A 27,626-nucleotide genomic window follows, 5' to 3' on the forward strand; every position below is an offset into this window, starting at 1 on the left:
AGATGAGGACTCTCATTAACCTGGAGCTTGCTAAGTAGGCTAGGCTGTCTGGCTGGAGAGCATCAGGGACCTGCCTGTTTCTGCTGGAATGACAGGTAGGTGCCACAGTGCCTGGGAATTGAACTCACTTCGCTCACCTTTCCCAACAGAGCTACCTCCAAGTTTTGTCCTTGTACGTTCCTGATTTCCCCACCTGCTACTCTATTTTATAAGCCTGGAGACATGACAGCTCAATCCCAATTTCCCTGGGCCCCAAGTACACACACACACACACACACACACACACACACACACACACACACACACACGCATGCACGCACGCATAGGTGCACATACTGTTTAAGAAAATAGACAGCTTGCTCCTGAGATCCTCCCCCTGATGAAGGGCTAACAGTTAAAAAGGTGCATGGAGACCCCCTTACAGACACAAGGAGAAAAGTATAATTTCACTCACAAATTAACAAGGGACAAGCGGATATGACTGGCCCTTCCAGGAAGGAGTCTCATAGCAGGGGAGGCTATCGGAACTACTGAAGCAAATTTGCTTAATAACCGCAAAACATTCAGAACTGGCCGATATCCACAGGGAGGGAATGAAGGCGTCTGTGCCAGACAACATTTACACTTCAGTGGGAAGAATGAGGCCTCGAAGCCTTGTCAGTATTCAAGTTGCAGTGCTGTGCAGGAGTGCAGGGGCCGGGGATGGGAGTGGGGATGATGGGATAGAACCAGGAGGAGCCAGACAATGCCAGGTAAGGCCCAGATGAACGTGCTGTGCGTCCTTCTGCTTCCAAGTCCTCCAAAGTTTATTTCTCCCATAAATTAATTACACACACACACACACACACACACACACACACACACACACACACACACTTTCAGAAATAAAATGCAATCTTGATGGGGTCAGAAATGGGATAGAAATCAGTGAAGAGGTAGTTCCGAAGGTGTCTGAGTGGAGGTAACAATTACCCAGCCCATTGGGGCAAGGCAGTTTGGGAATCTTGCTCCTAGAAGCAATGAATCCATCAGGATGGCAGATCTATCAAGATGGTGGATAGATACCCTGATGAGCAGGAGCAGGTGGGAAGGGAGGTTGCTGGCGAGGGGGCTCACTGACGGCCCATGTTTAGCAGAGAGAATTTCCAGATGGTAGAGCTGGGGAGAAGACATGGGCAGATTCCAGCCGAGTCCCTGGTGCTGAGAACTGGAAGAGTAGCTGCCCAGAGGGCCTGGCCCCAAGACCCCACGACGGCTTCTATCTGTTCTCAACACAGTGATGATCAAATGCCCCATGAGCAGTCAGTTAAGCAGGCTGGGAAAGAACTGCCCAGCAGGCAGGACAGCTGGAGGAACACCAACCAGAAAACCACACACTAACGGTGTGGTGGGCAGACTGCCTCCAAGACTCCGGTCTCACCTGACTGGGCTGGTAGCAGGTAAGAGAATGAAACAATGCCAGACCGAGCACAGCAGCTCTATCCCAGAATGCTTGCAACAGCCGTACAGAGGCTGTGGGCCATGTTGGGATAAGTGTTGGGGGCTGGAGATGGGGATGATTGAAAAGGGGAGCTAAGTGATTCTGGGTCAGAGGCATTCTCTGGTCTTCCTAGAAGGAATGGTCTACAGCCTGGCTACAACAGACTTTAAATATGTGTGTTTTCTGTACCTCAGTAACTCTAACTCTGTCTTTTGGTTTATATTCATGTGCTTTAGATGGTGTAGAGGAAGCAGCCCCAGGACCTGCAGGTCAGCACAGAGGAAGGCTGTCCTTGGGAGGGTCAACAGGAGCTAATGGTGCATGGAGATCCAGGTGCACCAGGCTCATAGGAAACCAAAGAGGGGCAGACTAAGTCTTCATACCAGCACCAACTGGTACATCTGGTGGTGTTGGTAAGCAAGCAGGGATGCCCTGCAGAGTGGGGTAACACATTTGGGCAAAACTAAACCTAAGTGCAATTGCTATAGCCCTAGACCTGGACCCACAAATGGCGGTGAATGTAGAGATTCATGGCTGCCCAAGGTGCCCAGAATGAGTGGAGTTGAGGGACCAGCCCTCCACAAGACATTGACATCATCTCCTCGGATGTTAGACTCAGGTAACATCGCAGATGAGTGGCAGAGAGTATGTAAGAACCGGAGGGTAGGGTGCAGCTGTGAAATGGTACCCTCTAGACTTGACAGCCATAGTATGATCGCGAATTCCCAACTACAGTCATCTGCACCGGGCCAGCACAGAACAGCCCCAGTCTACAGTCAGTCAGGGATGGGAGGAGAGCTCATGGGACCTTAGCTCTTACTGCTGAACTATTGGCCATTGACAGATTCTGGAAAAGGGGGATTCATCATCTTCATTTGTGGGCCCACTATCAAGCCTACTAGGCTCCAACAGATACCTCCAAACCAGTGGTCATAGTTTAAGCTCAGTGGGTCACAAAACAGATAGATAGAAAAGTGAGAAAGATTTGTAGGTAACAATGCAGGTAGACTGGAAAGGTAGGGATTTGGGAGGGGATAAGGGCGGTCAGAGTGGCCAGTATGCATTTTATATATATGTGAGTGTGTGTGTGAGTGTGTGTGTGAGTGTGTGTGTGTGTGTGTGTGTGTGTGTGTGTGTGAAACTGTCAACAGGCAAATTTAATTAGTAGAAAAAGAAATATGTTAAAAACTGAACCCTAATTGTGATCTGTGTCCCCTCTCCCAAACCAAGCTACCTTGAGTCATGTATCAGCCAGACCCCCTGTGGACTGCACACAGACACTCACTTTTCCCACTGTGGGGAAAGTCTGGGTTCCATGTCCCGGGAGGAAGGTGGTGTTCTATTTATTCACTTTAATGATGACTAAAATTCATAAAAAAACAGCCCTATTTATGGGGTTACCATGGGGTTATGGCTGATTGCTTCTGGGACATCACCTGTCACTCCCAGGGCACAAAAACCACTTCAGGTCCTTACCAAAGCACTGTGGTGCTCCGTGAAAAAGCTTTTACTTGAACGGTGTATTTCCCTGTTCAGCAGAGCACTTTAGCAGAATTAAACAGCCTGAACAAAGAAACACATCCAAGACAAAAAGAAAAAAGAAAAAAAGAAAGAAAAAAAAAAAAAACACTTAGAACTGTCAATGGCCCAGACAGTGGAGTCCCCAGATAGGCTCAGGCAAAGTGGGGGGTGGGGTGGGCAAGAGCCTTGAGGTTCCCTGGATTCAGTCAACACCATTCCCACCTTGCTTCCTGGGTTGGGGGCTATTACCCAGATCTAACAGAGCATTAGCCATGAAATTGTCCATTGGGAAATGACCGTAGGGTCAGCGGCACCAGCCTCCAGCCTCCAGCATGATACGGCAGGGAGCCAACCTCATGATCCAAACTGTGACCTGGGCTGAACTCGGGGGCAGGTGTCCTGCTGTACAAGGCAATTCTGCCTCGCCCCTACCACTTAGACATCAGATAGCTTCCTGTCCAGACACACAACTGGAAAGGAGGTGATGAGTGAGGGATGGAACTGAGGGAGACGATGTCAACAGGGCCAAGAAGCAAAGAACAAAGAGCCTAGAAGCTTCCAAGGACATGGGCTAACGGAACATCCTAGCCACAGCTGCCACTGAGGATGTCTTGATGGAGACTGGGCAGATGATGATGGTGTTTTCCATTGAGAAGATGGGGACATCTGCTCTCTAAGGGCCACCAGTGGACAGCAAGCCCACTGTTCTGGCTGGGACATGCCAAATCCCCAGCTTTCTGCACACAGTTCTGGAACCTCATGTCTCCAACACATTCCTGACACTGTAGATGGAACACTTTTGTTCAGTCCCACTGGGACAAAGCCAGCTGAGATAGAGCAGAAGCCATTTCCTTGACCACCCAGGGTGACACTCAGGAGCCCCAAGCAGTCATCCTATTAATCAGTCTGAGTGACTGGATCTGCACCTGGTAAGAGATCTCAACTCTACCCACCAGGCTCCAGTCACAGATCTGGCTGTGGGTGTCTTTGGGACCCCCACTAATGTCACCACATGATGACCAGTCCTGCCAGGTGGCTTGATTCTCTGTCCATCTCCCATCCAAGCAAGGAAATCCCTGTAAGGCTGGTCCCATGATCACCACCTCTACCCCATCCCTGCACCCCCCTGATGCCCTTCTGTCATACCCAGACAAACAGCACACAATCACCACACTGGTGATAGCTAGCTAGAGACACCTGTAGCCCTGGTAACTGCCCCTCAGAGGGGACCGCTTCTGATCTATAAGGTCATGTAGTGTAGACTCAATGGAGACTAGAACATTATACTCCAATAATGTTGGCTGGGTTGACATTGCTAACATGATGGGGAAGCAGGCCTTTGGGGAGACAAGCTTATCAATATGAGGCAAACATGGTGACTTCACGTCTGAACATCTGAAGGAAGAGAGACCAGGTGGATATGACTCAAGAGAGGAGTCCAGAGCAGACATTAAGGTCACATGTGGCATCAAGGCCCCCATGACCTACTCCTTCTGGGAAGTCAGCCACACAGCTCTGGTCCTGCTGCTGGTATTTGGTGTGGCCATCCCACAGCCCTGGGCTCAAACAGCACCAAAGGCCCCACCCAACCATGAGGAAAGCTGAGACCAGAGACCAAGGGACTTGACCGCTCTCCAACAATAGACCAACCTAAGGCACTGTGGCTCGCCTCGGTAAGCTCCTGGGTCATAGACTCCTTCGTCCTTCTGCCTCACTTGTTCCTTACACCTGGCCCGTTTTCTTGTCCCCTTCCTTCTCTCTTCTCCCCAACTCTCACCCTAAGCATGAGGAAAGAAAGGCCTATGGTAAAGCTAACATCTGGGAGTGCTGGAAAGACATGGCGAGGGCTGGTCCTGTCCACAAACAAAGGACAGTTTCTCAGCAGACAAGCCCATTAGCATGACTATAAAAAGAGGCTGGCTCCACAACCTATGATCATCGTGGGATAAACAGCAGATCTGGATGTTGGCTGAGATGGAGCCATCTCAGTGGGCCCCCACCCTGTCCATCTGAGGAGCCTCAAGTCACAGCCAGGCCTGCCTATCACCCACACATCTAACTCTTCCCAGAGGCCATGTGTTCAGACCAGAGAGGTGGGTAGCCCTTCTGTACATCTGTAGCCCAAGTGTGTAGGACCCGCAGAGGACCTGCGGGTGCATTCCACCCAGCTACAGAATGGACAGGACAGAAATTAACTCTGGGGGAGGGGAAGGAAGACCCAGGTCTGCCAGCCACCACACCTTCAGAGATGCTGCTCCTGACTGAGTCCACATCCTTCCTCAGTAATCCACACCAAGTGAGCAGGCTTTATGGGTAACAGGTAGACATCTCTCCTCTCATGACCCAAACTAAGTGTGCCTTTGATGGCATGTGACTCCCCCCAGCAACTGGATGTGTCAGTATACACATTCTCTCACATAGGAGGGACCCATCATGTGGGAGGCCCAGGCACCTTACTTAGCAAAACTGCATGAAAGAACCTGGCGGTGGTGGCGCACGCCTTTAATCCCAGCACTCAGGAGGCAGAGGCAGGCGGATCTCTGGGAGCTTGAGGCCAGCCCGGTCTACAGGGTGAGATCCAGGACAGACACCAAAAGCTATACAGAGAAACCCTGTCTGGGAAAAAACAAACAAACAAACAAACAAACAAACAAACTGTGTGAAAGCCTTTGGGGGGCCTAATGAAATCACCAGTCATACCATGCTCTGCTTTCAAAAACAAACAAATAAACAACAACAAATAAAACCTTGCCCAGGGAGTCAAGCTCATATAAGTTTCCATTTTGTAGTTAAGCACACAAGCCAACCCCATCCAGAGGACATGCAGGGCTAGCCTATAACCCCAAGGCCATTCAGTTGAATGGGGTTCTCTGCTCATTCCTTAGCCTGTCCCAGCTGCTCTTCTTGCTCACTTTGTCCTGAGTGCTCCCCTGTGTCCATGGGGCAGCAACGTCCTCCTCCAGGGTGGAGTTAGTGTGACCAGCACACACACGGAGCTGACCTTAGCTTCCAAGTGTCAAAGCCCTGACCTCGGAGCAAGAGTCTTTCTCCCCCTCGGGGTGACAGAGGCCAGCAGACCATCATCTTCACAGTGCGCAGGGCAGAGATGCTCATATTATACACAGAAGCTGTTCTGCATTTGGTCAGGTAGTGAGTGCGTGGTGAGAGGCGGCGCAAGGCCCACATGCTGATGGCAAGCAGATTTCCACTTTCCCCAGGAGCCCGAAGCCTGGCTTCTACTCCCAGTTCTGAATTTCTTAGCCTGGACAGAGTCCCAGCAAACTCCATTCCTCATCTGCCATTTGGCTGTCACAGCCTTCCCCACTGTTTGCTGTAAAGCTGCTGGAGGGGATCACGGGCCTAGACGGCAATGTTTTGTTAAATATGGAGTTAACTTTGCAGGGGCTCCTGATGCTCCTGGGACACCAAGGACCCATTCCACCTTGTCTCTGCACCTAGAGTGTCCTCCCCATCGTCCCCCCCCCCCTTTGCCCCTCCAGAACAGCTAAGGCTCCAGCGGAGACAGGAGCCCTGACTAGACAGGATGCGGACAGGGTTCTGAGCAGTGGGGATGTAGAAGGCCATGCTCTGGTCAGACACTCTGGGGAATAGAGGATTGAATATAGTAGCTGGCTTGGCCCACTGTCTGAGTATTCTCTTGTGAAGCTGTATATAAACGACATCTTCAACTGTCACCAGTGGGGTGGATTGAGGATCCGGCCCCTTCAATTCTGGCTCGAGGAACAGCGGGACAAAAGCCTTTTCCTAAGCATGTGCACCTGGGTGACCTCTCCAGTTGTGTGGTTACCACCTCTTGGCTCACGTGGATGTCACACACAGGTCCATCCCAGTGGACCCGTGGAAGACAGCTGGGAAAACATGGGGTGGGGGTGCCTCCCAGAACAGGTTGGGGGTGGAGACTGTAAAGTGTTTGAATGGTCTTGAGGGTTAATAGGCCAACCCTGCATGCTATCTGCTCTCTCCTTCCTGGTCCTTAGAGATGTGAACAAGCAGCCTCACATCCCTGCTGCCACAGACTCAAGCCGCTCCCACTACTGTGGTGGACTAGATGCGCCTAAACTGTGGGTCAAAACAAGCCTGCTTCCCCTCGGTTACTATTCTTGGGTGTTAGTTCATAACAATGAGAAAAACAGCCAATCAGAAGGTAGTAATCCTCTCACTCACAGCAATGTGGAACTTCTGAGCCAGCTGTGGAACTGGGTGACTTCCCCATCCATAACCCCATGAGGCTAGACCCTAATAGTCACTGCCCTGTTTGATGGCCATATAGCCTGTGGTGAGGGCAGGGTCAACTCCAAACTGGAGAATTGGTCCAGGTGTGCATTTGGGGATCGTATGAATCACACCATGACATAGCTGTTAAGAGTAGACCACCACCAGAATGGTCACCATGTTGTCTCAGGTCCCCACAAGCATGAGGAGCATCAGAGCCATCTGTTCAAGCGTTTGAATGATGTACACCAAGCTGATGGCACATGGGGACTATGGTCCTGTGTTCTACCCCGATCTGAAGGAACAACGTACATTTGTCTTACATGTGACCTGAGATACATCGCCGCACATCAGAGCTGTGACTCCAGATCATGTTTCTGTTTGTGAGGAGGGGAGAAGAATGAGAAAGAAGAGAATGGAGATGAGGAGGAAGAGGAGGAAGAGGAGGAGATGCTATCAGGGTAGTGGAGGCAGGTGACAGATGCTCCAAGAAGCTCCATGTCCCTGTCCTGAAGACCCATCCTACCCACCTACTCTAGACTGCCGGGAGAGCATGGGAGATGGGATTCAGCCACCTCTGCAGGAGCAAAAGCCACTGCATCTCTTCACCCAGGCGCCAACCTGCTGCTGGATGCACAGGGCAAGGCTTGGCACGGTAAGCCCTTCAGTCATGTCCCCGGATGGAGACTGGAGCCCAACACGGCAGACTAGTGGTACGTGTGTGGATGCAGCCCCTTGTCAGGACCTCCCACGTCAATGGAATATGTAAATCCAGATTTGTCTGTGGTGCCTTGAGGCTCTAAGCCAGGCACAACTGTAATCCCAGTACTCAGAAAGCAGAGGCAGGAGGATCGCTACGAGTTTGATTAGTTTAGACTACATAACAAGTATGAGACTACAGATCAGCCTGGGCTATAAGGTAAGACCAAACATTAAAACCAACCAAGTAAGTAAGGTAATAACGTAGACACCTGCTAACAATTCACTATTTTAAAACAGAGGGGAAGAGAGGAAGTCGGGCAGTCAAAGTGAGGCTGTTTCCAGGAGCTTCCAGAAGGGTGTCAAAGAGGGGCTTTGGGCAGAGGGGCCTTTCCTGGGCTAGCCCTCACCGTGCCAGAATCACCAGGCCAGTGGCCCCTCCTCACCATTACCCAGTGAGGAGCCACCATCACCCAAGAAATGCTTGTGCCTGCCAGCTCCAGTAGCCCCTCCCTGGGGAACTAATTTGGGCAAGGTAGGACTGGCCCCATGGTCTGAGGGGCACAGACCCCATTACACAGAACATTTTGAGGGATACAGCCTGGCTATTCCTGCAGTTTCCCAGTGTCTTGTATTCTTGTGCAGCCTTTTCAGCTTTCCAAGAAGTGAGCAAGCACAAATCCCCAGGACTCCTCATCACGAGGCCGGTGCTTGACCCCAGGTGTCAGCCTGAGCCCCATTCCTGTGCATATCTACGCACACATGCACATGCGCTAAGATGTTTAAACATCAGCCAGCGTTACATGTACAGTCAGCAATCAGAAGATGGGGTGGGTACTCTGGGAGCTGGGGGGGGGGGGTGGAGCTCAGAGTTGTTATCTTTTAATCCCACTGTCAAGGGCAGTTCATGTGTTACCCTCAGCTCTTAGATGTACTCTTGACTTAAAGGGTTTCCTCCATCAGGGAGTGCTAATGGCAAAGGGTTCTCATGTACTAAGCCACTTCGGTGACTAATCCTGGGTACTGCCCCTGCCTCATCTGTTCCAGAAAGCAAATATTCAATTTCTGCCCCCTGACCTTGGCCTCCATGCAGGAAGAAAAAGAACACACCCGCTGGGTAGACTTGGTGTCATCAACAATGTGTCTCCTCTCTGGAGGAGAAGTGGCCCTGAGCTGTGCCACGCAAGAGTAGGCACCCAGCAATGTGACAGACAGGTGACGAACAGGGCTGGGAGGCTGCAGGAATCTCGACAGTGTGGCCCGATAAACCTACCCAGCACCCGTGGGTGGTTTATCCTTGTGAGGATGAAGCCAGATCAGTTACAGTGCTAGCCAATGGAATCATTGACAAAGCCTCATTGATTTGGCTCCACATCGCCACGTGTTCTAATAACGGGGACAGAAACCACAGTGTGTGACTCGGTCGGAGAGATGGACGTTCCACTCAGGACATAGCTACAAGGTCCACAGATCTGGTGATCCAGGTGCCTGCTGCAGGGTTCTGCTCCACTTATACCAAGTCATCTTTAAAACTCAAATGTGGGGCTGGGGAGATGGCTCAGCAGGTAAAGGCGCTCGCTGCTAAGCTGAACAATCTGAGTTCAATCCCCGGGACCCACATGGTGGATAGAAAGAAATAACTCCCAAAAGTTGTCCCCTGACCTCCACAGGAGTGTCATGGCACATGTGATCCTCACCTCCCCATAAATAAAATCCAAAACCGTTTCGTAAAAAAAAAAGCTAGATAAAACAAGTTGCACACCAGATCCTTGACAGTGCACTGCTTCCCTCTGCAGTGAATTCTCTGCAAATAAATGTCCCAGAGACCAGTTTGCTTTTGTGGAGACGGTGAAAATAATTAGCCAAGGAAACAGATCTCATCCACATTGTGATTCTCACCACGTAACCCTCTGTGTGCATTAGACATCTGCAGAGCTAGACCCAGACCTAGGAAAGTGGGCAGATTTTTCTCCTTTTGTTTTGACCCCCATTAGCATGGTTATAATACGGTTTCTCTGGGACATAACAACAGTGCTTTCTCGGCGTCCTGCCTCCTGCCGCTTCTCCATTGTCCAGTCTGAGAACAACAAGTAAGTGAGCATCCTCTGTGGGGCTGGCGATGGCCACGGGGGCCATCATCTCAGCACAGCAAAGAGAATTTTGCTTCGTGGAAAGAAGTGGGGGCTTAAGCCTAGGCTAGATATGGAGAAACAGAGTGGGGAGGGGGGCTCATCGAAACAGCACAGGGCAGAGGCCAGGGCTGCGTTCGAGCTCAGTGCTGTGAGTTTTGCAGGCTCCAGGCTCCATGGTACCCCCAGCTGACTAGCTATGAGAAACAGGGTGTTGCCTCTGCTGTAGCAGCTCCTACTGTGCGCAGCATGGGACACCTAGCATGACGCCCATGTACAAATGCACAGGTCTGGCCTTACAGGAACATCAGTAACCACATGGAACATGGGTGCCCTGAGGAAGGGACATGGCAGGCAAGTCTCAGCTCCACGAGTGGAGCCTGGATACAGGAGAGCAGGAAGGAGCCCCATGTGTAAAAGCACCAGGGTCAGGAAGGGGAGTGTGGGCTGGGGACCGGATGAGCAATGTCCATGCTGCGTAAGGGCCCAAGGGAGGGCTTGCTCTCACCTCCCTGGGGGGCAAGGGGAGCTGGGGAGGGTTCACAGCACATAAAGAGGTGACCGGATCTACCTCTTCCAGGACCTTGTTGTCTTGGAAGAGAGGATGGCAAGACAATTTCAGCTTCTCAAGGCCAATGAGGAAGCTCCGCAGCAAACAGGCAGGGAGCACCACCATGCTAAGCCAGGGTGCGAGGTCTAGGAAGTGAAAACATGGGTGCCCAGGCACAGTTTAGTGTTGTCAAGGCCAGTTGGTGAAGGAGGAGCCTCAGGAAAGAGCCACTGTCCTCAAAGCTCAGGTGGCATAGCCTGGCTCACCCTGACCAAGCCGCTGTGTGGCTCAGGATCCACTGTGTCTGATGGCTTCTTCCATTCATTTATTCAGTCAACAGACATTGGTTATATTCTTCCTCTCTCTCTCTCTCTCTCTCTCTCTCTCTCTCTCTCTCTCTCTCTCTCTCTCTCTCTCAAGCTGTTTTCTCCCAGAGAAGACAGACAAAAACAACCAAAATCATGCAAACAGGATTGTGTACACTTCCAGGATGGGAAATAAAGGTAGCAGACAGGATAGGGCATGCTTAGGGTGTGTGGTTAGTCCTTAGAGGATGGTTGGGCTGTGGGGCAGAGTCTGCGAAGGTGGTAGCCATGCAGGGGCCCTGAGGGAGAGCATTCCACTCAGAAGGAAAAAAATGAAAGGAAAGGTCCTGACTTGTGTGAGGCAGGCCAGGAGGAGGCTGTGGTAGCTGGAGGCTGGGAATGGAGAGGACCCTAGGAAAAGGTTTCAAAAGCATGGGTGACAGTTTCAGAGCACATTGAAGATTTATTAGTTTCTACTTTTTTAAATGTGCGTGATGAGTGTTTTTTGCCTGTATGTGCACCACATGGATGCAGGGCCTGCAGAGGCCAGAAGGGGGCATCAGATCCCCTGGAACTGGAGTTACGGGTGGTTGTTAGATGCCACGTGGGTGCTGGGAACTAAGCCCTGGACCTCTGTAAGAGCAACAAGTGTTCTTAAGCACTAAGCCATCTCTCCAGCCACATTTTGTATAGTCCTCTGGGTACTAAGTTGAAAGTGGGGTCAAGTCTGGGAGAGGGGGCCACTAGGGGGTGTGGCTGTCTTATTGGAGTGGTGGCAGAGACCAAGAAAGGATGAAAGATGGGGGAATAGGATTCAGCTAGAAGTGGGGCCTTTTTCTCTTATGCAGCAGTGTTGGCAGGGGGTAAGGTTGCCCCGCCTTGGAGGCAGAGCAAGCCATGTACACTGATGCCCAGGCACACCCTGGGCCTGCCTCACCCAGAGCTCAAGTGACGCAGCAGCTTTGGAAACGGGCCCACAGAAGACGCAGCTGAATGGTCCTGGCTAGACACTCCCTGTTCACAGTCCCAGAGACCACTGTGTCCCCACCCTGCGATTAGTCTCTGTGGTTACCAGACAACTCTGGCAGAAGGGATGTGCATGCATGCATTCCTTCTCTCCCAAGAACTGCCTCTCCGGACACTCATAACGGATGAGAAGTCAGTGAGCCTGACTGACATCCAAGGGAAAAAAAAAAAACGTGAACACTCCTGCACTCCACCTCACCACATGCCCCAACCCCCATCTGTATAAAACAGAGAGGCCAGGTATACACAGGTCTGCCTAACTCGTTCTATGGCACACTTACACCACACAAGACAGAAAGCAGGCCATGTCATGTTGTGATACCTGCTAGTGACTAGAGGCTCCAGACATCTACCCAGGCAGACATGAAAATGTTTTGGTTTAACAGAGGTGGACACTGGGCAGGTATGAGTTGCTAGAATAAGAAACTTGGCTGAATTCACAGTTTCTCAGCTGGAGCCGGAGTTGGGGGAGGCCCCAGGCCCTGTCAGTACAAACCATTTATGAGCCCCCACTAGGCTTGCTGTTGCCCGCAGGCTATGTGCTCAGTTTGTGTTGCTAAAGCTCTTGGAAAAGCCAACCGAGGGCTGCTTTGAGTTCCTAGTTTCCTAAGGCCCTGCCCACTGATGGGGGAGTACCCATTGCTTTGGGTTCTACGGAGGTGCCAGATGGTAATAGTAAGGAATGCATGGCAAAGCGTGGCAAACCTATTCACCACATGGCCAGAAAGTCAAAGGGGAGGAAGAGGGGTGAACAGGGTCCCATCATCTCCTTCAGGATAACCAAGTCCCCAGTGATCTAGAGATACCATCACTCACTATCTCCCAACACCTGCAACAGGTCCCTGAGTGCAAAAGAGTCACATGATAGCCAAGTGCAATGCAAGGTCCCTTCTGAAGAACACAACCCACCACAAATGGGAAAGGTGTGGAGGAACACCCTGCGCTGCCTCCAGCCGTAAAAGGTGACGTATCACCAGTGTGAGGTTTGGACAGGAGCACCAGAGTGAGCTACAACCAGCATGGAGAATTTCCAAAGTTGGTGTCGGAATGCATCAGCTGACACACCCGGGGACTTGGAAGAACACTCACAGCCCGGGGAGGGTGAAGCTGTGGATTTCTCTGCAAAGCTACACCGTGAGTTCCCAACCCCGAATGGCAATGGTCTGTTCCCACCATGTAGGGGCTTCAGCAGGGCCTTGCAAAGCTGTGTGCCCTCCAGGGTAGGGCCCGGCTCATGTCCAACTCTGCAGGAAGCTTCAAAGGGCACCTGTGGGGTGGCATCCCCTTTTTGTGAGTCGTCATTGCCAGAGTCCTAGAGCCAAACCCTGGGGAACACTCAAGGCACTCACAGGTATCCTGCCCCAGCAGCCTGTCATGGAAGTGCCTGGTCCGCTGCCTGGTTCTACATGGGCAGGGCTGGAAATAGAAGAGGGCAATGCCTTTTGAGACATGCCAAGACATGCAGTCCCCAGAGCTGATCCCTAGAAGAAAGCCAAATGTCTTTTTCTCCTTCGGCTATTGCCCAGCATCTCTCAATGCCCTGATGCACAGTGAGAGAAACCCTACACTGGCCTTCTCATTGGGAGTGGGGGTGACATCCATGACATCTCCCTAACCCTTTGAGTATCTTGTCACCCGGAGAAGAAAGGTTTGAACACAAAAGAATCTCAGCCACCAAGTGGGGGAAGTGGGGGAAGAGTCTGTCAGTCCACACAGTGTCCATCTTCTCTGAAAAGGGCTGTGGCTGTCTGCTGAGAGTGTCCACACTCCCAGTGTGTGTGTGGGGGGGGGGTTGTATATGTGGGTAGTGTATGTGTGTGTGTATATGTATTGTGTGTGTGGGGGGGGGTTGTATGTGAGGATTGTGTTGTATGTTGTGGGTGTGAGTGTGTTTTGTGAGTGGTGTGTTTTGTGAGTGTGTATGTATTGTAGGTGTGGTGTGTGTGGTGTGTGTGTATGTGTGTGTGTGTGTGTGTGGTATGGGTGTGTCTCCATATGGCAAAGGCCCTATGCCAATGCCTTTCCATCAAGGGTCTTGAGATGGGAGATCACCCTGGATCACTTAGGTGGTCATCATGCAGCCCACCCTCGTGAGAGGGATGTAGCAAGGTCAGAACTGGAGAGGGGAGAGAGGGAGAAACTGCAGTTCAAGGACTGGTCGGCAGAATGGCTTAGAGGCACGGAGCTGAGGCTGTCTCCAGAAGCTGGGAAGGCAAGAAAGGAGTTGCCCTTCTGGGCCTCTGACACCTGGAGTTTAGCACAAGGAAACTGATTTTGTACATCAGCCCTCCAGGACTCTCAGATAATAAAGCTATGTTGTTCCAAGCTACTGGCTTTATGTGGATTTGTCACAGCGGCTGTGGGGAGCTGAGACGTCTTTCAAGAGGAAGCGGTTGACACCCTTGACAACATAGAACTCTTTAGCTTGCACAAGGCAAAAAATTGTCAAAATAAAACACAGCTATGGCGGATTGCAGTAGGCAATGAGCTATCTGCAAGATGAGGAGGGATCTTTGAAGTCAGTAATGAAGCAAACAGCATATCCCCCCAAAAAATCAAGGCAAGAGTGCATGATCGGAAAGAAAGATGCAGATGGCCAAGTCACTCAGGGAAGGGCGCTCAGCGTTGCCAGCAATCAAAGGAACGCAAACAGAAACAAGCAGATGTAAGTTTTGCCCATCAGAGTTTAGAGCTAAGTGGGAAGCGGGCTAACGAGCCCCGGTGGTGACAGCGCTGATCTTAGAATCCTTCTGAAGGCACTTGTGCCATGAACATCAGTCGTGAAGATGTAGATGCCGCCATCCACAGCCCAGGCGAAGCGTGAGTGTTCGCGCGGCTTTAGCTTTAAAGCCGCTGAAGTTAGGGAGATAGGAACAGCCAGTTTGATGGATGGAGAAGGGCAGCACAGCAGCCTGAGGCAGAGGTTTAGCTTGCCAACAGGTGGAGCCTGGTAAATCGGGCATGCATGTAGGGGGGAATAAATCTCGGCCCTCCCCCATCACACACTGACACAATTAGAAAAGAGCTGCAGAACTTCATGGAAGCGAGCACGGTGAGTGCTTCGGGCGGCACCAGAGTCTCTCTGTGACCTCCAGTCAGATGAGATTCCTTGACCAGGACACCCAGAGGCCTGGAGCTCAAGTCAGGAGCTTGATAAATGGGCTTGCATGAAAATTTAAAGCAACCACTCATCAACAGACACCCTGAGAGCAAAAAGGCCAGGCGCAGCGGAAGAAGGAGTTTGCAGAACAAATGCCTCACCTCGGAGATGGGCCAAGAACTGAAAATCAATAAGGAAACAAAAGCAGCAACTAGATGGGAAAATGAGATATATATATATATGGAGAGAGAGAGAGAGTGAGAGTATGAGAATGCCCGGTAAACATATAAAAAGGTCACTAGTGTCACAGAGAAAAACAAATAGAAACCAGAATGAGGCAACCCAAGCCCCCTGGACGGCCAGCCTGAAGAAGATGGACAATCCCAAACATGATTGACAGGTTCACATGTTCCTGGGGAGTTGGAATGGTGCCCCTCTTTGGGAAATGTGATCCGTCATTGGTGCTGTTCACCAATCACACACACACACACACACACACACACACACACACACACACACTCACCAATCACACACACACACACACACACACACACACACACACACACACACACACACACACCTGCCCCAGGACCAGCCACTGTACTCCCAGGCTCATGTCCCACAGAAGTGAGCACCACACCAAGTAGTTCTGGAATGTTCCAGCCGTGTTCACACTGGGATGGCGCTGGGCGTGGAACGGGTGATCTGACACTGGCTGTGTTCTACCACTTGGCTTGGGGTGACCTCATGAACATGTCCACTCTGTGAGGCATGTGGCACTCACACAGACAGGTGGTTTCCTGGGAGGGTGTTACCCACCCTGACGCATGCTCCTCAGAGGGGAATGATGGAGTTTGCTCTGCATTCCCCTGACCCCCACAGCTCACATTCTGAGCCCAAGCTCACAGGTCTACTGTCTCCCCCTGAACATAAACACATACTTGGCTTAAACATCACAAACAAATTAGAAATGATAAAAATCTGTGGCCATTTAACCACACGATTCGACTTCTAAGATGTTATAGAGAGAGGCGGAGTAGGCGTAGTTCATCACAGCCTTGTCTATCAGGATTGAGACTGAGGAAAGTCAGATGCAACAGCAGGAGACAGGGTGTGGACTGTGATGCAGCCATGGAAATGACCAGGGAATTTATGGCAACTGGCTTCGATATTCAAACAGATCGAACCAAAAGCTGGAAAAGACGGCATGGCTAGCCTCGCCTCATTTACACAAGTCTGTGTATGTGCCCTGGTCTCCACACAGTCCTGGAGGAAGTCCCTCAGAGCTCAACATTCATTGCAGATGGATTTTTTTTTTTAAAGAACCACCTCACAGCACAGTCTGCAGAGAGGGGCTACCAGTCCCAGACAGAGCACCACAGCAAGAGAGGAAAATGCTTTGTTTATATTACAAGACTTTTTTTTTTTCTCACGGGGCCAACAAGATGGCTTAGTGGGTACAGGTGCTTGCCCCAAAACCTGTTGACTTAAGTTCAAACTCACATGATGGAAGGAGAGAACTGACTCTCTCTCACAAGTTATCCTCTGGCCTCTAGACATACACCACAGCACATGAGCACATACATATACACAAACAAATGCAATTTAAAAAAAATTAAAAAAGACCTTTTCTCATTCACAACAAATCACAGCAAAATATTAGCTGTAAACCATTGGTTTTTAATGTTACTCTTTAAGAAAGAGAAAAGTAACTATGCTTAATAATCTAAAGTGGAAAACAACCCATGCATAGATAAAGGATAGGATGCTCACACTATGGAATATTACAGAGCAATGGCAACCATCTAGCTGTCACTACTGCGATGACATATGGGACTCTCAACTGGGAATCTCCCAGGGCATTGCTGGCAACGTCTGGAGACGTATCTGGTTGTCACAGCTGGGGATCCTGCTCCAGGCATTGAGTGAATAGAGGCTACAGATGCTGTGGGATGCCCTACAGTTTATCAACGGTGCCCACAAATCCCCACATCCCGGAAGCATCTTGCTGAGTCAAGAGGCCACAGCTGTTCCAGCAGAGAGGTCAGTTGCTACTGCAGGATTAGCCAGCATCTGGATCCCATGCCTGAGTGTGCCATGCAGATGAAATTTCCAGCTCCATGGGAGCACTAGACTGGAGAACTGTTGCATGATCCACAAGCCTTTAGCATCTACTTCCTGCATGCAGTGTCCTAGGAGGCCAGGTAGATAAGTACTACTTTGCATGGACAAGGGCTCCCTGAACTCAGAACAGAACTCCAAGAGAAGGCCCAGCTTCCGGCACACTTAGAGGGGACCATGGAATAAAATAGCCAGCCTCAGGGATGGAGCCAAGAAAGGTGTGGCAGTGGCCTAAGATACAGCATAGCAAATATCCCTGCAGTCTGGCCAGTCCATACACCAAGCCTGCGCAGGCCATCTGTCTGCAGAGGGGCAGTGCCAAACACTGGCCCGATTCAGAAGTTTCTCAGCTCATTTATCCTCTGCAGCCTGAGCATCCAGGGGGGTGGACGGGATCTAGCACAATCAGAGTGATGCAGCCTTAGGTCCCAGAGCTTTTTTCAGCAGGCTTGAAATTATATGCGTTGCTGGGGGGGGAGGGTGGTCCTGTGCTGTACTCACCCCTCATTCCTAGAACTCACCAGGTACCTGTTCAGGAGCCTCCAAGACAGGTCTGGTAGTGTGCTATGATGGTTAGGGTTTTTTTGTTGTTGTTGTTGTTGTTTTGTTTGTTTGTTTTAGTTTGGGTTTGGTGGATACTGTTGTTGTTGTTAACTTAACCCAACCAGGGTCATTTGGGAAGAGGGAACCTCCACTGAGGAAATACCTTCACCAGGTTGGCCTTTAGGCAAGCGGGTAGAACATTTTCTTGATTAATGACTGATGTGCAGAGGGCCAAGGCACTGTGGGTGCTGCCCCCGCCCCGGCAGGTAGTCCCGAGAAATAGGAGAGAGTTAGCTGAACGTGAGCCTGAGCAGCAAGCTAAGGAGCAGTGTCTCTGCAGGGCCTCTGCTTCGGCTCCTGCCCCGACTTCCCTTGATGATAAACAGCAGTTAGGACTCACACACCAAATAAACCCTTTCCTACCCAAGTCGCTTGTGGTCATGGTGTTTATCACAACAACAGAAAGCAAACTTGGACAGGTACCTATACCCTCAAGATCCTGGGGGGCCCATACCAACCATGGTCCATGACAAAAAAAAAAGAAGACCCCTCAGCCTGGAACCCCAACCTTGACCTGTATTGCTTTAGAGTGTTGGAAGACAGCGCTGTGACCCCTACTCCATGGACGCAGTTGGGGGAGACAATGCTGAAGCTCCCACCCCCAAGCTCCCTCTGTTCATTCCCATCAGCTCTAGAGAGGACTCCACGGGAATTGCTCCCTGCAGCTGTAGAAGCAGCCCATCTAAATATCCTCAGAAGGACAGCAGGAACCTTCAACCAAAGGGGGAATAAAAACCCTGCGCAAACAACAACAAAAGCCCCCCAAATCCCAAACTCTTGAGGACACCCAGTAAAGACTGTCTTTAATTACTGTTCTCTTCTGGTAGGATAAAAATTCCCCTCTAGCTCTCTCTAAGGCACAACCCCTCATTCAAACTCTTTGTTAAAAATAACTTCAGCAACCGGCCATTAAGCCGGGAATGTGTCTTAGCCTATCCTTCCTTTTTTTCTCCCTCTGGTTTTGCAAATTGGCACCTTCCCAGAACTTCACAGAAGACCAAAAAAAAAGGAGAGTCTTCCACAAGACCGCCACCCACCAACAGCACCGGGAAAGCGGGTGGGACCTGTAATCCTGTAATCCCACTGCAATGGGAGGCCATCCCCTCATCTCAGGCTGGCTTGCAAGCCTCCAGACAGGGTGTGTGTGTGTGTGTGTGTGTGTGTGTGTGTGTGTGTGTGTGTGTGTGTGTGTGTTTGTAGGAATCAGTTTTGTTCTTCCACCACGTGAGCCCCAGGCATGGAATTCAGTTTGTCTGGTGGCAGATACCCCTATCTGCTGAGCTGTCTCCCTGACCCCACTACTAACTAACTTCTTAAGTAGAGTCAACACTTGAAACAATCCAGTCTTCTACCTGTCAGGGAGAAGCATGAAGGTTTTGAGAACAGACAGCGCCCCACCCAGGCTTGTCTGCAGCTCTTCACCTGCTCCTTGGAAGCCTTGGTCTTCTGGGTCCTCCCCATAAGCCATCCTCTCCTTTCCAACAGGACCAGTTGTGCATGTATGCAGGCAGGCAGGCAGGCATCCAGCCCTCCTGCTACCTCTCCCTGAACATTCCAGTGCAGGGGGCGGGGGGTGGACGGGCAGCAGCCTACATCTGCTTCCTGCACCCACACTCCAGTCAGCTCTGCAGGGCAGCATGCACATTTGGGTGGTAAACTCCAGATTTTACTGCTGTTGTGGAGCCCCATAAGACTTTAGTGGAGTAATCAGTCTTTAAGACTCTATGCTAGTCTGTCCTTGACCACTCATAAATCTGCATCTTCAGAAGCGAGTCACACACACAAACACATGACCTCAAGAGAGTTGGAGTGAAGGGGGGCACAGTCTGTCACTGTTGCTCCCACCAGGATGACAACCTGAGACAGTCTCTCTCTCTCTCTCTCTCTCTCTCTCTCTCTCTCTCTCTCTCTCTCTCTCTCTCTCTCTCTCCTGTATGTGAGAGAAAGAGAGTATGTGTGTGAGTGTATATGCATGTGTGCATGCGTGCGCAGTGTGTGTGTGTGTGTGTATGTGTGTGTGTGTGTGTGTGTGTTCTCTCTGTTTTTGTCTCTCTCTCTTCCTCTCCCCCCTCCCTCCCTCCCTCTACCCCCTCCCATGGCATAGTGAAGGGGGACAGGCATGAGAAGAAGAGAGCAGGATGGAGGGGTCTATTAGCGGAGAGGAGTCTCTTTGCAGGTAGAGACAAACTTTCCAGAGCACTGGGTGGATGGCCCCTGATGTTGTGCTATAAACGGCAAACCCAAAATTCTCAGAGGTAGCTGTGGAATACTGGGAGCCCCGTAAACCAGGTTAGGGGCAGGGCCAAGCAGACCAAGCAGCTGACAACGTTGGGGTTTCTGGGACCAGCCTGGTGATACCTCCAACACAAAGAAGAGCAGGAGTTGTCTCTCTTCACAAAGGGAAAGTGGAAATGATACCAGGATACAAGGGAAGAGCAAACTCACGGTTCACATTTTAGATTTCTTAGCTCCAGCCAGCCTGAGTGCATGTGGGCCGAGTGTATACATAAACAGATGCACACAAACAGGTATGCTCTCCTTGGCATATGGATACCATGAAGCCCTGGTTCTGAGCTAGCTTGTCTGCCCTCAGCCCTCAGTGGCTCTTGCCCCATCCCTCCTGCCTCCAGAGAGCATCCTTGGCTGTGCTTTCCAACATGTCTCCACCTGGCCTCATGATATCTGCTGTCACCTTTGAGTTCGCTCTCCAGGAGCCTCACCCAAGGCCTCACTAAGGCCTCAGTGACCCCCTACTGTGTGCTCTCAGTATACCACCCTCAAGATGCTAAATGCCAGCTCCAGGCCTTTGAGAGATGCACAGGAAGACGATGCGCGTTGATGTGTGCGCGCATCTCCACATGAGCATCTCAGGAACATCAGCACATCAATTCCCATCTCTGCCGTTCTTACCTACAGGTGGAGCTACATCAAGATGAGAGAGAGCCTCAGTGCGAGCGAACGTATCAGGACAAACAGCTCATCCCTCCAAACCCAAAACACGGAGATGCCATTCTCAAGCTCAGAAGCAGCACACGACAGAGCTCAGCTCTCCATCTTGCTAACACTGCCATGCCTGCTAAGTGACACTGGGGCAGCTTTCCCTCAACTCCAAGCAAAATATTGCCACAAGCCAGAGACACATACTCGTAAGAGCTGTACTTGCTTTGGAGAGCCACAGCAGGCCCCAGAGGCCCCTTCACTCAGTGTCAGCCCATGTGTCGTTGGCAAGGCTCAGCCATGTGGTTCAAGAATAAAATTGTAAGGAGATGGACTCTGGGAAGAAAAAGTGCTCCTTACCCAGTACCAGGCCCCTGAACTCAATGCCACAGGCAGCGAACCATATCCAGGGCCAGTGAAGGGGAACGCCTTCCACTCACCAATTTGTGCCTAAGATGGACGGTGATCAGAGGCGAGCCCGAGAGGTTCTGGGACAGAGTGGGCGGTGGGGACACCTCCAGGGAGATCAGGTGGCTGGCGACAGACAGCAGGCAATCTCTGCAGTTCACAGCCTCGGGAATCCTGGGAAATGAGAGGAAACAGGTTACAGACAGGGATGGGGGGAGGATGTGCTGCTAGACTGTGACCTTGAAGCCACGGTTTGAGGCTGCACCTGGAAGTGGCCTTTGCTGCTAAACATCTCAATTCTGTCCCTCAGTTCTACCCTCTTAGAAGTGTGACAATGTGGTCCCAAGGTGAGGACCTCAAAATACACCAGGGAATTCAGGAAGAACATGCCCTTGACCCATCAGGCTTGGAACTCAGCGCATTTGCATGCCTGGCTGTATAACCTCAGGCACTCACTCAACCCTGTCTGAACCCAACCTCCCCCTATGACACAAACCACAAACATGTGGTCAGTACTTGTGTGGTGGGGTCTACTGTCTCATTGCTCCTGTCCAATCCTTTCCTCACAAAGGTGCCTCAGTTTCCCCAGTTCATTCCATTGGCCAGTCTTTCTCCACTCAGTCACACACTCAGAGCTGAGTCCGTGGTTCAAGAGCAAGCCCGGCCAGCTCCAGCTGTGCTGGGCAGCACAGCATGTTGCTCAACCACATGGCAGCTTGTGGATGAGGTTGCGCACACCCCAGGGTCCTTCCAGGAGAGAGAGTCCTGCTTCTCTCTGCTGGGTATCAGCTCTAAAGGACAGGATCTCCCTGGCTTAAAACTGTAAGGGGACTGCCTGACAGAGAAGGGAGCCCACCCTGGGAAGAGCCTAGAGATGGGATCTGGTAGCAACACCGGGGCAGCTGGATCACGCTGCTCCTGAAGCCAGATGCTCAAGGAACTTTCATCTTACATTATTTAACAAGTTCCCCACTTGCTTAAAGTCATTCAGACTAGATTTCCCTGCCTTACTCCAACCCACAGCAACCCCTTGACATCTCCTAATCCTTAGTCTTGGAGTTCTGAAGTTGAAATGCTATTCATGGCCAAAGTCAAGGACAGTGCTGTGAATTATCTGGTATGCAGTAGGGACTGATGAGCTTGGCATGTGGATGATCCTGGGGTGAGTTTAATTATGTGCCTGAGCTTTCTGCTCCCCTCATACCAACTGTGGAGGAAGGAATGGAAAGAGAGAGAAATAGAGAGGAGGGAAGAAATCTTCCTAAGGGAGACAATCCCGAAGGCAGGTCTGCTGCCTTCCCATTCCACAGATGTGGAAACTGAGGCTCAGAGAGCTTCATTCATGGGTCCCAGATCACTGTCAGCCCGGGGGTGCTGAGGTCTCTAGCCTGTGCCTCTGAGCATAGTTAGCCAATCTACCCCAGAGCCTGCTGGATTCCACCAAAGGAGTTCTTGAGTCTTTTCCAAATGGCTAGAAGCCCAACCTGGCTTGGACAGCAAGGCAGCAGGTGCTGGTAGCAAGAGTTTTCTAACATGCATGTGTGTGGCAGTGTAGGGTGTCATGGTGGTTGACCATCCAAGAAACAAGTACATACACACACATCCCACACATCACTGTACGATACTCACTTTGTGCTAGCTGGGGGGATGTTGTTCAGGTAATAGTGCATGGAGTGGTAAAGGAGGCCAACAATCGTGGTCCAGGCTGAGAACAAAGCAGAGGTCAGACACCCATCAACACCCAGTTACAAGCAGAAGTGTGCAGAACCACGCACACAGCGGGGCTGAAGGCAGTGAATTGGTGAGTCGGGGTGGGGGGAGAGGAGGAAGAGTCATGGAACAATGAAATTTACAGCAGCATGGACACTGTGGCTAGCCCTATGCTCAGCCGGGACAATGGCCTCCTGCCCTGTTCCCTATGTCCGCTCCAGACACAGGTGCCGAGGCCTGCCCAAGACACCACAGAGCCTCAGGAGCAGGGGGCTCTTCATGGGCTACCAGTTGCCCAGCACTGAGTGTACCTCAGTCAGTCTGCAGGATATGCTGATACTCAGATGCAAGTCCGCAGACTAGTAGACACACCCAGATGGCTGCAATGCGTCCCCTGCCCCCTGGTACAGTGAGAACCACATACTCAACTCTTTTCCCACTCCAGGAGTGTGAGACCACTCAGCCGTCATTGGCTGATTCTCTGAGCTCTCCCTGATGTTAACTCAGGACTCACTATACACCAGGCACAGTGATTTATACACACTTTGTAAAGTCTGAAACAATATCACAAAACAGGTATTATGAGTGTTCTGGCACAGATATGATCAGCAACTTGTCCAAGGTCACACAGCCAACAGTGGCGAAGCTGGTACTCTAACCACAGAATCTGGGTTGGTGGACAGAAAGTGTCGAGAACATGGCCTCTGGCCATTCTAGAAACCTGGGTTATATCTAATGTCCTGCAGTGGGACTTGGGAGGATAAGACCCTATGCAAAGCTGCTAAGTGGTGTCTCTCTCCTGATAGCAAGATACACTGAGTTTTTGCCAGGAGAAGATGGATGTCATGGGCACCTGTCTTCCAGACCAAGAGATGGATCCTTGCTGGGGGAGGGGCTGTGTGGCAGGGCTGGGTCTCTGTCCAGTCCTCTAGGGTGAGGATCCACACCAATTCACAACTGTGAGTAGACACAAGAGGAAAGCATCTGCAAAGAGGATGCCATCCAAATACAGCCATAGTCGCCTGGGCCGCATTCATCAGATGCCCTTGGCTACTCACTCATAATGAGGCTTCACTTGGGCCTGTCCTGGAATAGTTTCTGGCTCTCCTAGATGGACATACCTACCTGTGGCTACCTTGAACAAGGAGAGGAGATGCCCCATCTATTCACATTCAACTAGCCAGGAGCTGAGCAGATTGCAGGGGACACACAATATCACCGTGGGTCAGACTCACAGGAACGTAGTCTTGCAGAGCCTCACTCCAAGGCCCAGCTCAGTCTACAGTGTGTTGTGGGATGAGGTGGTAAGGCATGCTTTGCATCAGAGCCTCCTCTGGGAGCACCCATCCCCACTCTCCCGTGGGGCAGCTCCATCAGGGAGGGACGTTCACCCAGACTGTACCACCTGAGAGCCTGAGCAACCAAATCCGCTCACCTTTGCTGTGAAGGGCCTCTCTCGGAATCTCAATGTAGCTGTGTCCATGGGCTGGGAATCTATAGTGGGGAGCACTCAGTGCTGGGGGAAGGACCTTGGCCACAGAGAAATCTAGAGAAGTGGACACAGTAAATGGGGTCAGCAGGCTCACTGGCTACGAGAAACAGACTGAAACCCTGTGTGCTACTATCCTTCATTTCTTAAACCAAGCCATCTCCTAGGGGAGAGGGATCACCTCTAGAAAAGGTGACCCAGAACACATACATGCACATACACACACACACACACACACACACACACACACACACACACACACACACACACGCATGCACACACATGCGTCCAAAGACATCTGAGTTAGGGTGAGAATTTCTGCAGAGGCTAAGTCCTCCAGCCACACCCTAAGGGAACTCCTACCTGGCGGGATCCCACCCCTCTGAACCCCTCTAGCTTTAAGCACTCAGCCTCATGTGAGCAATGGTGCCAGTTGCCATGGGAGGGGTACTGTGGCTATCTCTCTCTGGAAGACCCTGTCAGAAAAGGGAAAATTCAAACACATGTGTGGAGGGAGTGCCTTGGCAGACAGGCAGCTTCAAAGGTTCCCTCTAGGGGCAGATGAGCCCCTGGGCCATGGCGGGGTACCCGGTGATGCCCCTGCATTGAAGTGTCCTCAGACAGAAACTCAAAGCAAAGAACTCATGCCTGTCTGTGGGGGACCTGACATACCCTGGGAAAAGCAGGCTGCTTCCTCTGAGATGTCCCATTCTGGCATTCACCCAGACTCACATTCTGGGCTCCTCTCCACCCCCTTCCCTCCAACAGCCTTCTTCACCCACTCCCCATCTCCAAGGCAGAGAGCATCTCATTGGATTCTTAAGGTCCCAGAGGCTCATGGGAGTTGGAGTCCCCATGCTGTTTGAGCCCAGACAGCTGTCATGAGACACCTGTAGCTCCACACTGCATGACTGCATACACAGTCCTGTGTGCGTACCATGACCCAGCACTTCTTAGCCTCATTCTAACACATTTTTCTTCAAAAATGGGATTTTGCACAAGGTACTGGACCTCAGAGAAATGGAGGTTGATCTCAGCTGCTGTGTGAGCCTCAGACAGTGTGAAGGCCAGTTGCCTGCACATCTGGCTCGCTCCCTCCCACAACCCCCACGGCCTCCCATTCTGACAATGGCTACCTGCCATGGAAGAAGAGCCTGTGAGGGTGACGTGGGGTTCTCTGGACTGCAGGTTGGATGATATGTGACCCATGACGGTATCGATGGTGTCAATCAGGCCCAGCGTCACGGTGTTGTCCTGCAAGCAACACAGATGTGAAACTCTGAGGACCACCACACTTAGCATCATATGAAACCGGCACATCATGAACTGGGAGCTTCATCACTTCCGCATGATAGAGATAAGAGAGAAAACGACCCATCTGCCCTACTTTGAAGCCTGGGAGGTGACCATGCACCTGATGAGTTCACAGAGCGTGGACACAAGTCAAAGCTGACCCAATGTCATGGCACTAGTTCCTGAGTGCCCCAAGGGCTCAGATACCTGTTTGTAGCTCTGCTATAAGCTCCCCAAGAACCTAGGCATGTCTCAGGTCTGCCCATGCCTCTGTCTTACAGCTAATGGCCCTGAGTCCCTTGAGGCATGAGGACACCAACTATTCTTTTCCCCTTGCAATGAAGTAGCAGCCTCTTTGGAGGTAACAGTCTCCAAATTCCATCTGGCATCCTTGACTCCCCATGCATGCAATGGTCCTCTTCACCTGCTCTGCATCTTTAAGGCAGAAAGGACACCACTGGCTTCTATCCACAAGAAAGTGAGTTCCTTCTAGTTGCACAGACCTCTACTGCCAAGTTGGGACCAGTGTCCATGTCAGGGTCCATGTCCACCTTGGCCTGACTGTCTTGGACCTCAGACACCAGGGCAAAGAAGAATAGTTGTCTCTGATCCCTACCCACTTCTGCCTGGCTCTGCTCCCCCTACCTCACCCATTCCCTCCCTTTCTTAGACAGCATCTGTGCTGTTGAGCTCCCCCCCTCTCACAAACACTCCAGCAGGACTTACCGAGGCGGAACCAGATACACAGGCCAATTTTAGACGTTGTCTCTTAAGCCCGTGGTCTGATTCCAATCAGAACGTCTGTGTTTTTGGCACATGGTTCTGGGGGGGGGGGGGGCAGCGATTCATGCGTGCCCTTCTCTTCAATGCTCATAAGCTTGCCTAAGCCTGGATCGTTTCATAATTATTCATATTTTGCCGCAGATTTGCATATTTTACATTCAAAGAAAGTTCATTTAAATCAATGAAGAAAAATCTGTCGTCCCGAGGCCTCCACTGGCTGATGCCCCTCTTCTGGCTGTCCTCACTGGCTATTCTCCCATGTTTCAGGCTGCAGCTTGTACACAAAATCCCTTAGAATCCTATCCCTGGAAGTCTACGCTTCTTGAAAAAGACTGTGTTTCTTTCTTTCTTTTTTTTTTTTTTAAGATTTAATTATGTATACAGTGTTCTGCCTGCATGTATGCCTGCAGGTCAGAAGAGGGCGCCAGATCTCATTACAGATGGCTGTGAGCCACCATGCGGGTGCTGGGAATTGAACTCAGGACCTCTGGAAGAACAATCAGTGCTCTTAACCTCCGAGCCATCTCTCCTTTTTTTTTTTTTTTAATTTTATTTCGTTGTTTGAGACAGGGTTTCTCTGTGTAACTTTGTGCATATTTTACATTCAAAGAAAGTTCATTTAAATCAATGAAGAAAAATCTGTCGTCCCGAGGCCTCCACTGGCTGATGCCCCTCTTCTGGCTGTCCTCACTGGCTATTCCCATGTTTCAGGCTGCAGCTTGTACACAAAATCCCTTAGAATCCTATCCCTGGAAGTCTACGCTTCTTGAAAAAGACTGTGTTTCTTTCTTTCTTTTTTTTTTTTTTAAGATTTAATTATGTATACAGTGTTCTGCCTGCATGTATGCCTGCAGGTCAGAAGAGGGCGCCAGATCTCATTACAGATGGCTGTGAGCCACCATGCGGGTGCTGGGAATTGAACTCAGGACCTCTGGAAGAACAATCAGTGCTCTTAACCTCCGAGCCATCTCTCCTTTTTTTTTTTTTTTAATTTATTTCGTTGTTTGAGACAGGGTTTCTCTGTGTAACTTTGTGCCTTTCCTGGGTCTCACTCTGTAGCCCAGGCTGGCCTCGAACTCACAGAGATCCGCCTGCCTCTGCCTCCCGAGTGCTGGGATTAAAGGAGTGCACCACCACCGCCACCCAGCCATCTCTCCTACGTAAGGCTGTGTCACTTGACACTCTTGACTCCCTTCCCATGTGCCAGTGTCATGCAATCTCATCTTGCATGAAGCCGTT

The 27,626-nt window shown here is 51.0% G+C and overlaps 1 protein-coding gene across 1 annotated transcript in view; it reads right to left on the bottom strand.

Moving 5' to 3' along the window:
- Positions 1–27,626, bottom strand: part of Adgrd1 (adhesion G protein-coupled receptor D1) — a 125,216-nt gene that overhangs the window by 46,815 nt on the left and 50,775 nt on the right. The window contains exons 12-15 of the mRNA XM_036171637.1: positions 25,448–25,565; positions 24,258–24,368; positions 22,742–22,817; positions 21,145–21,286 (exon numbers count right to left, since the gene is read on the bottom strand). Of these exons, the coding sequence (XP_036027530.1) occupies positions 21,145–21,286; positions 22,742–22,817; positions 24,258–24,368; positions 25,448–25,565 (447 nt within the window). The remainder of the gene's footprint in view (positions 1–21,144; positions 21,287–22,741; positions 22,818–24,257; positions 24,369–25,447; positions 25,566–27,626) is intronic.

Source organism: Onychomys torridus, chromosome 22, assembly GCF_903995425.1.
Source record: "Onychomys torridus chromosome 22, mOncTor1.1, whole genome shotgun sequence".
In the NCBI taxonomy this organism is placed as follows: Eukaryota; Metazoa; Chordata; class Mammalia; order Rodentia; family Cricetidae; genus Onychomys; species Onychomys torridus.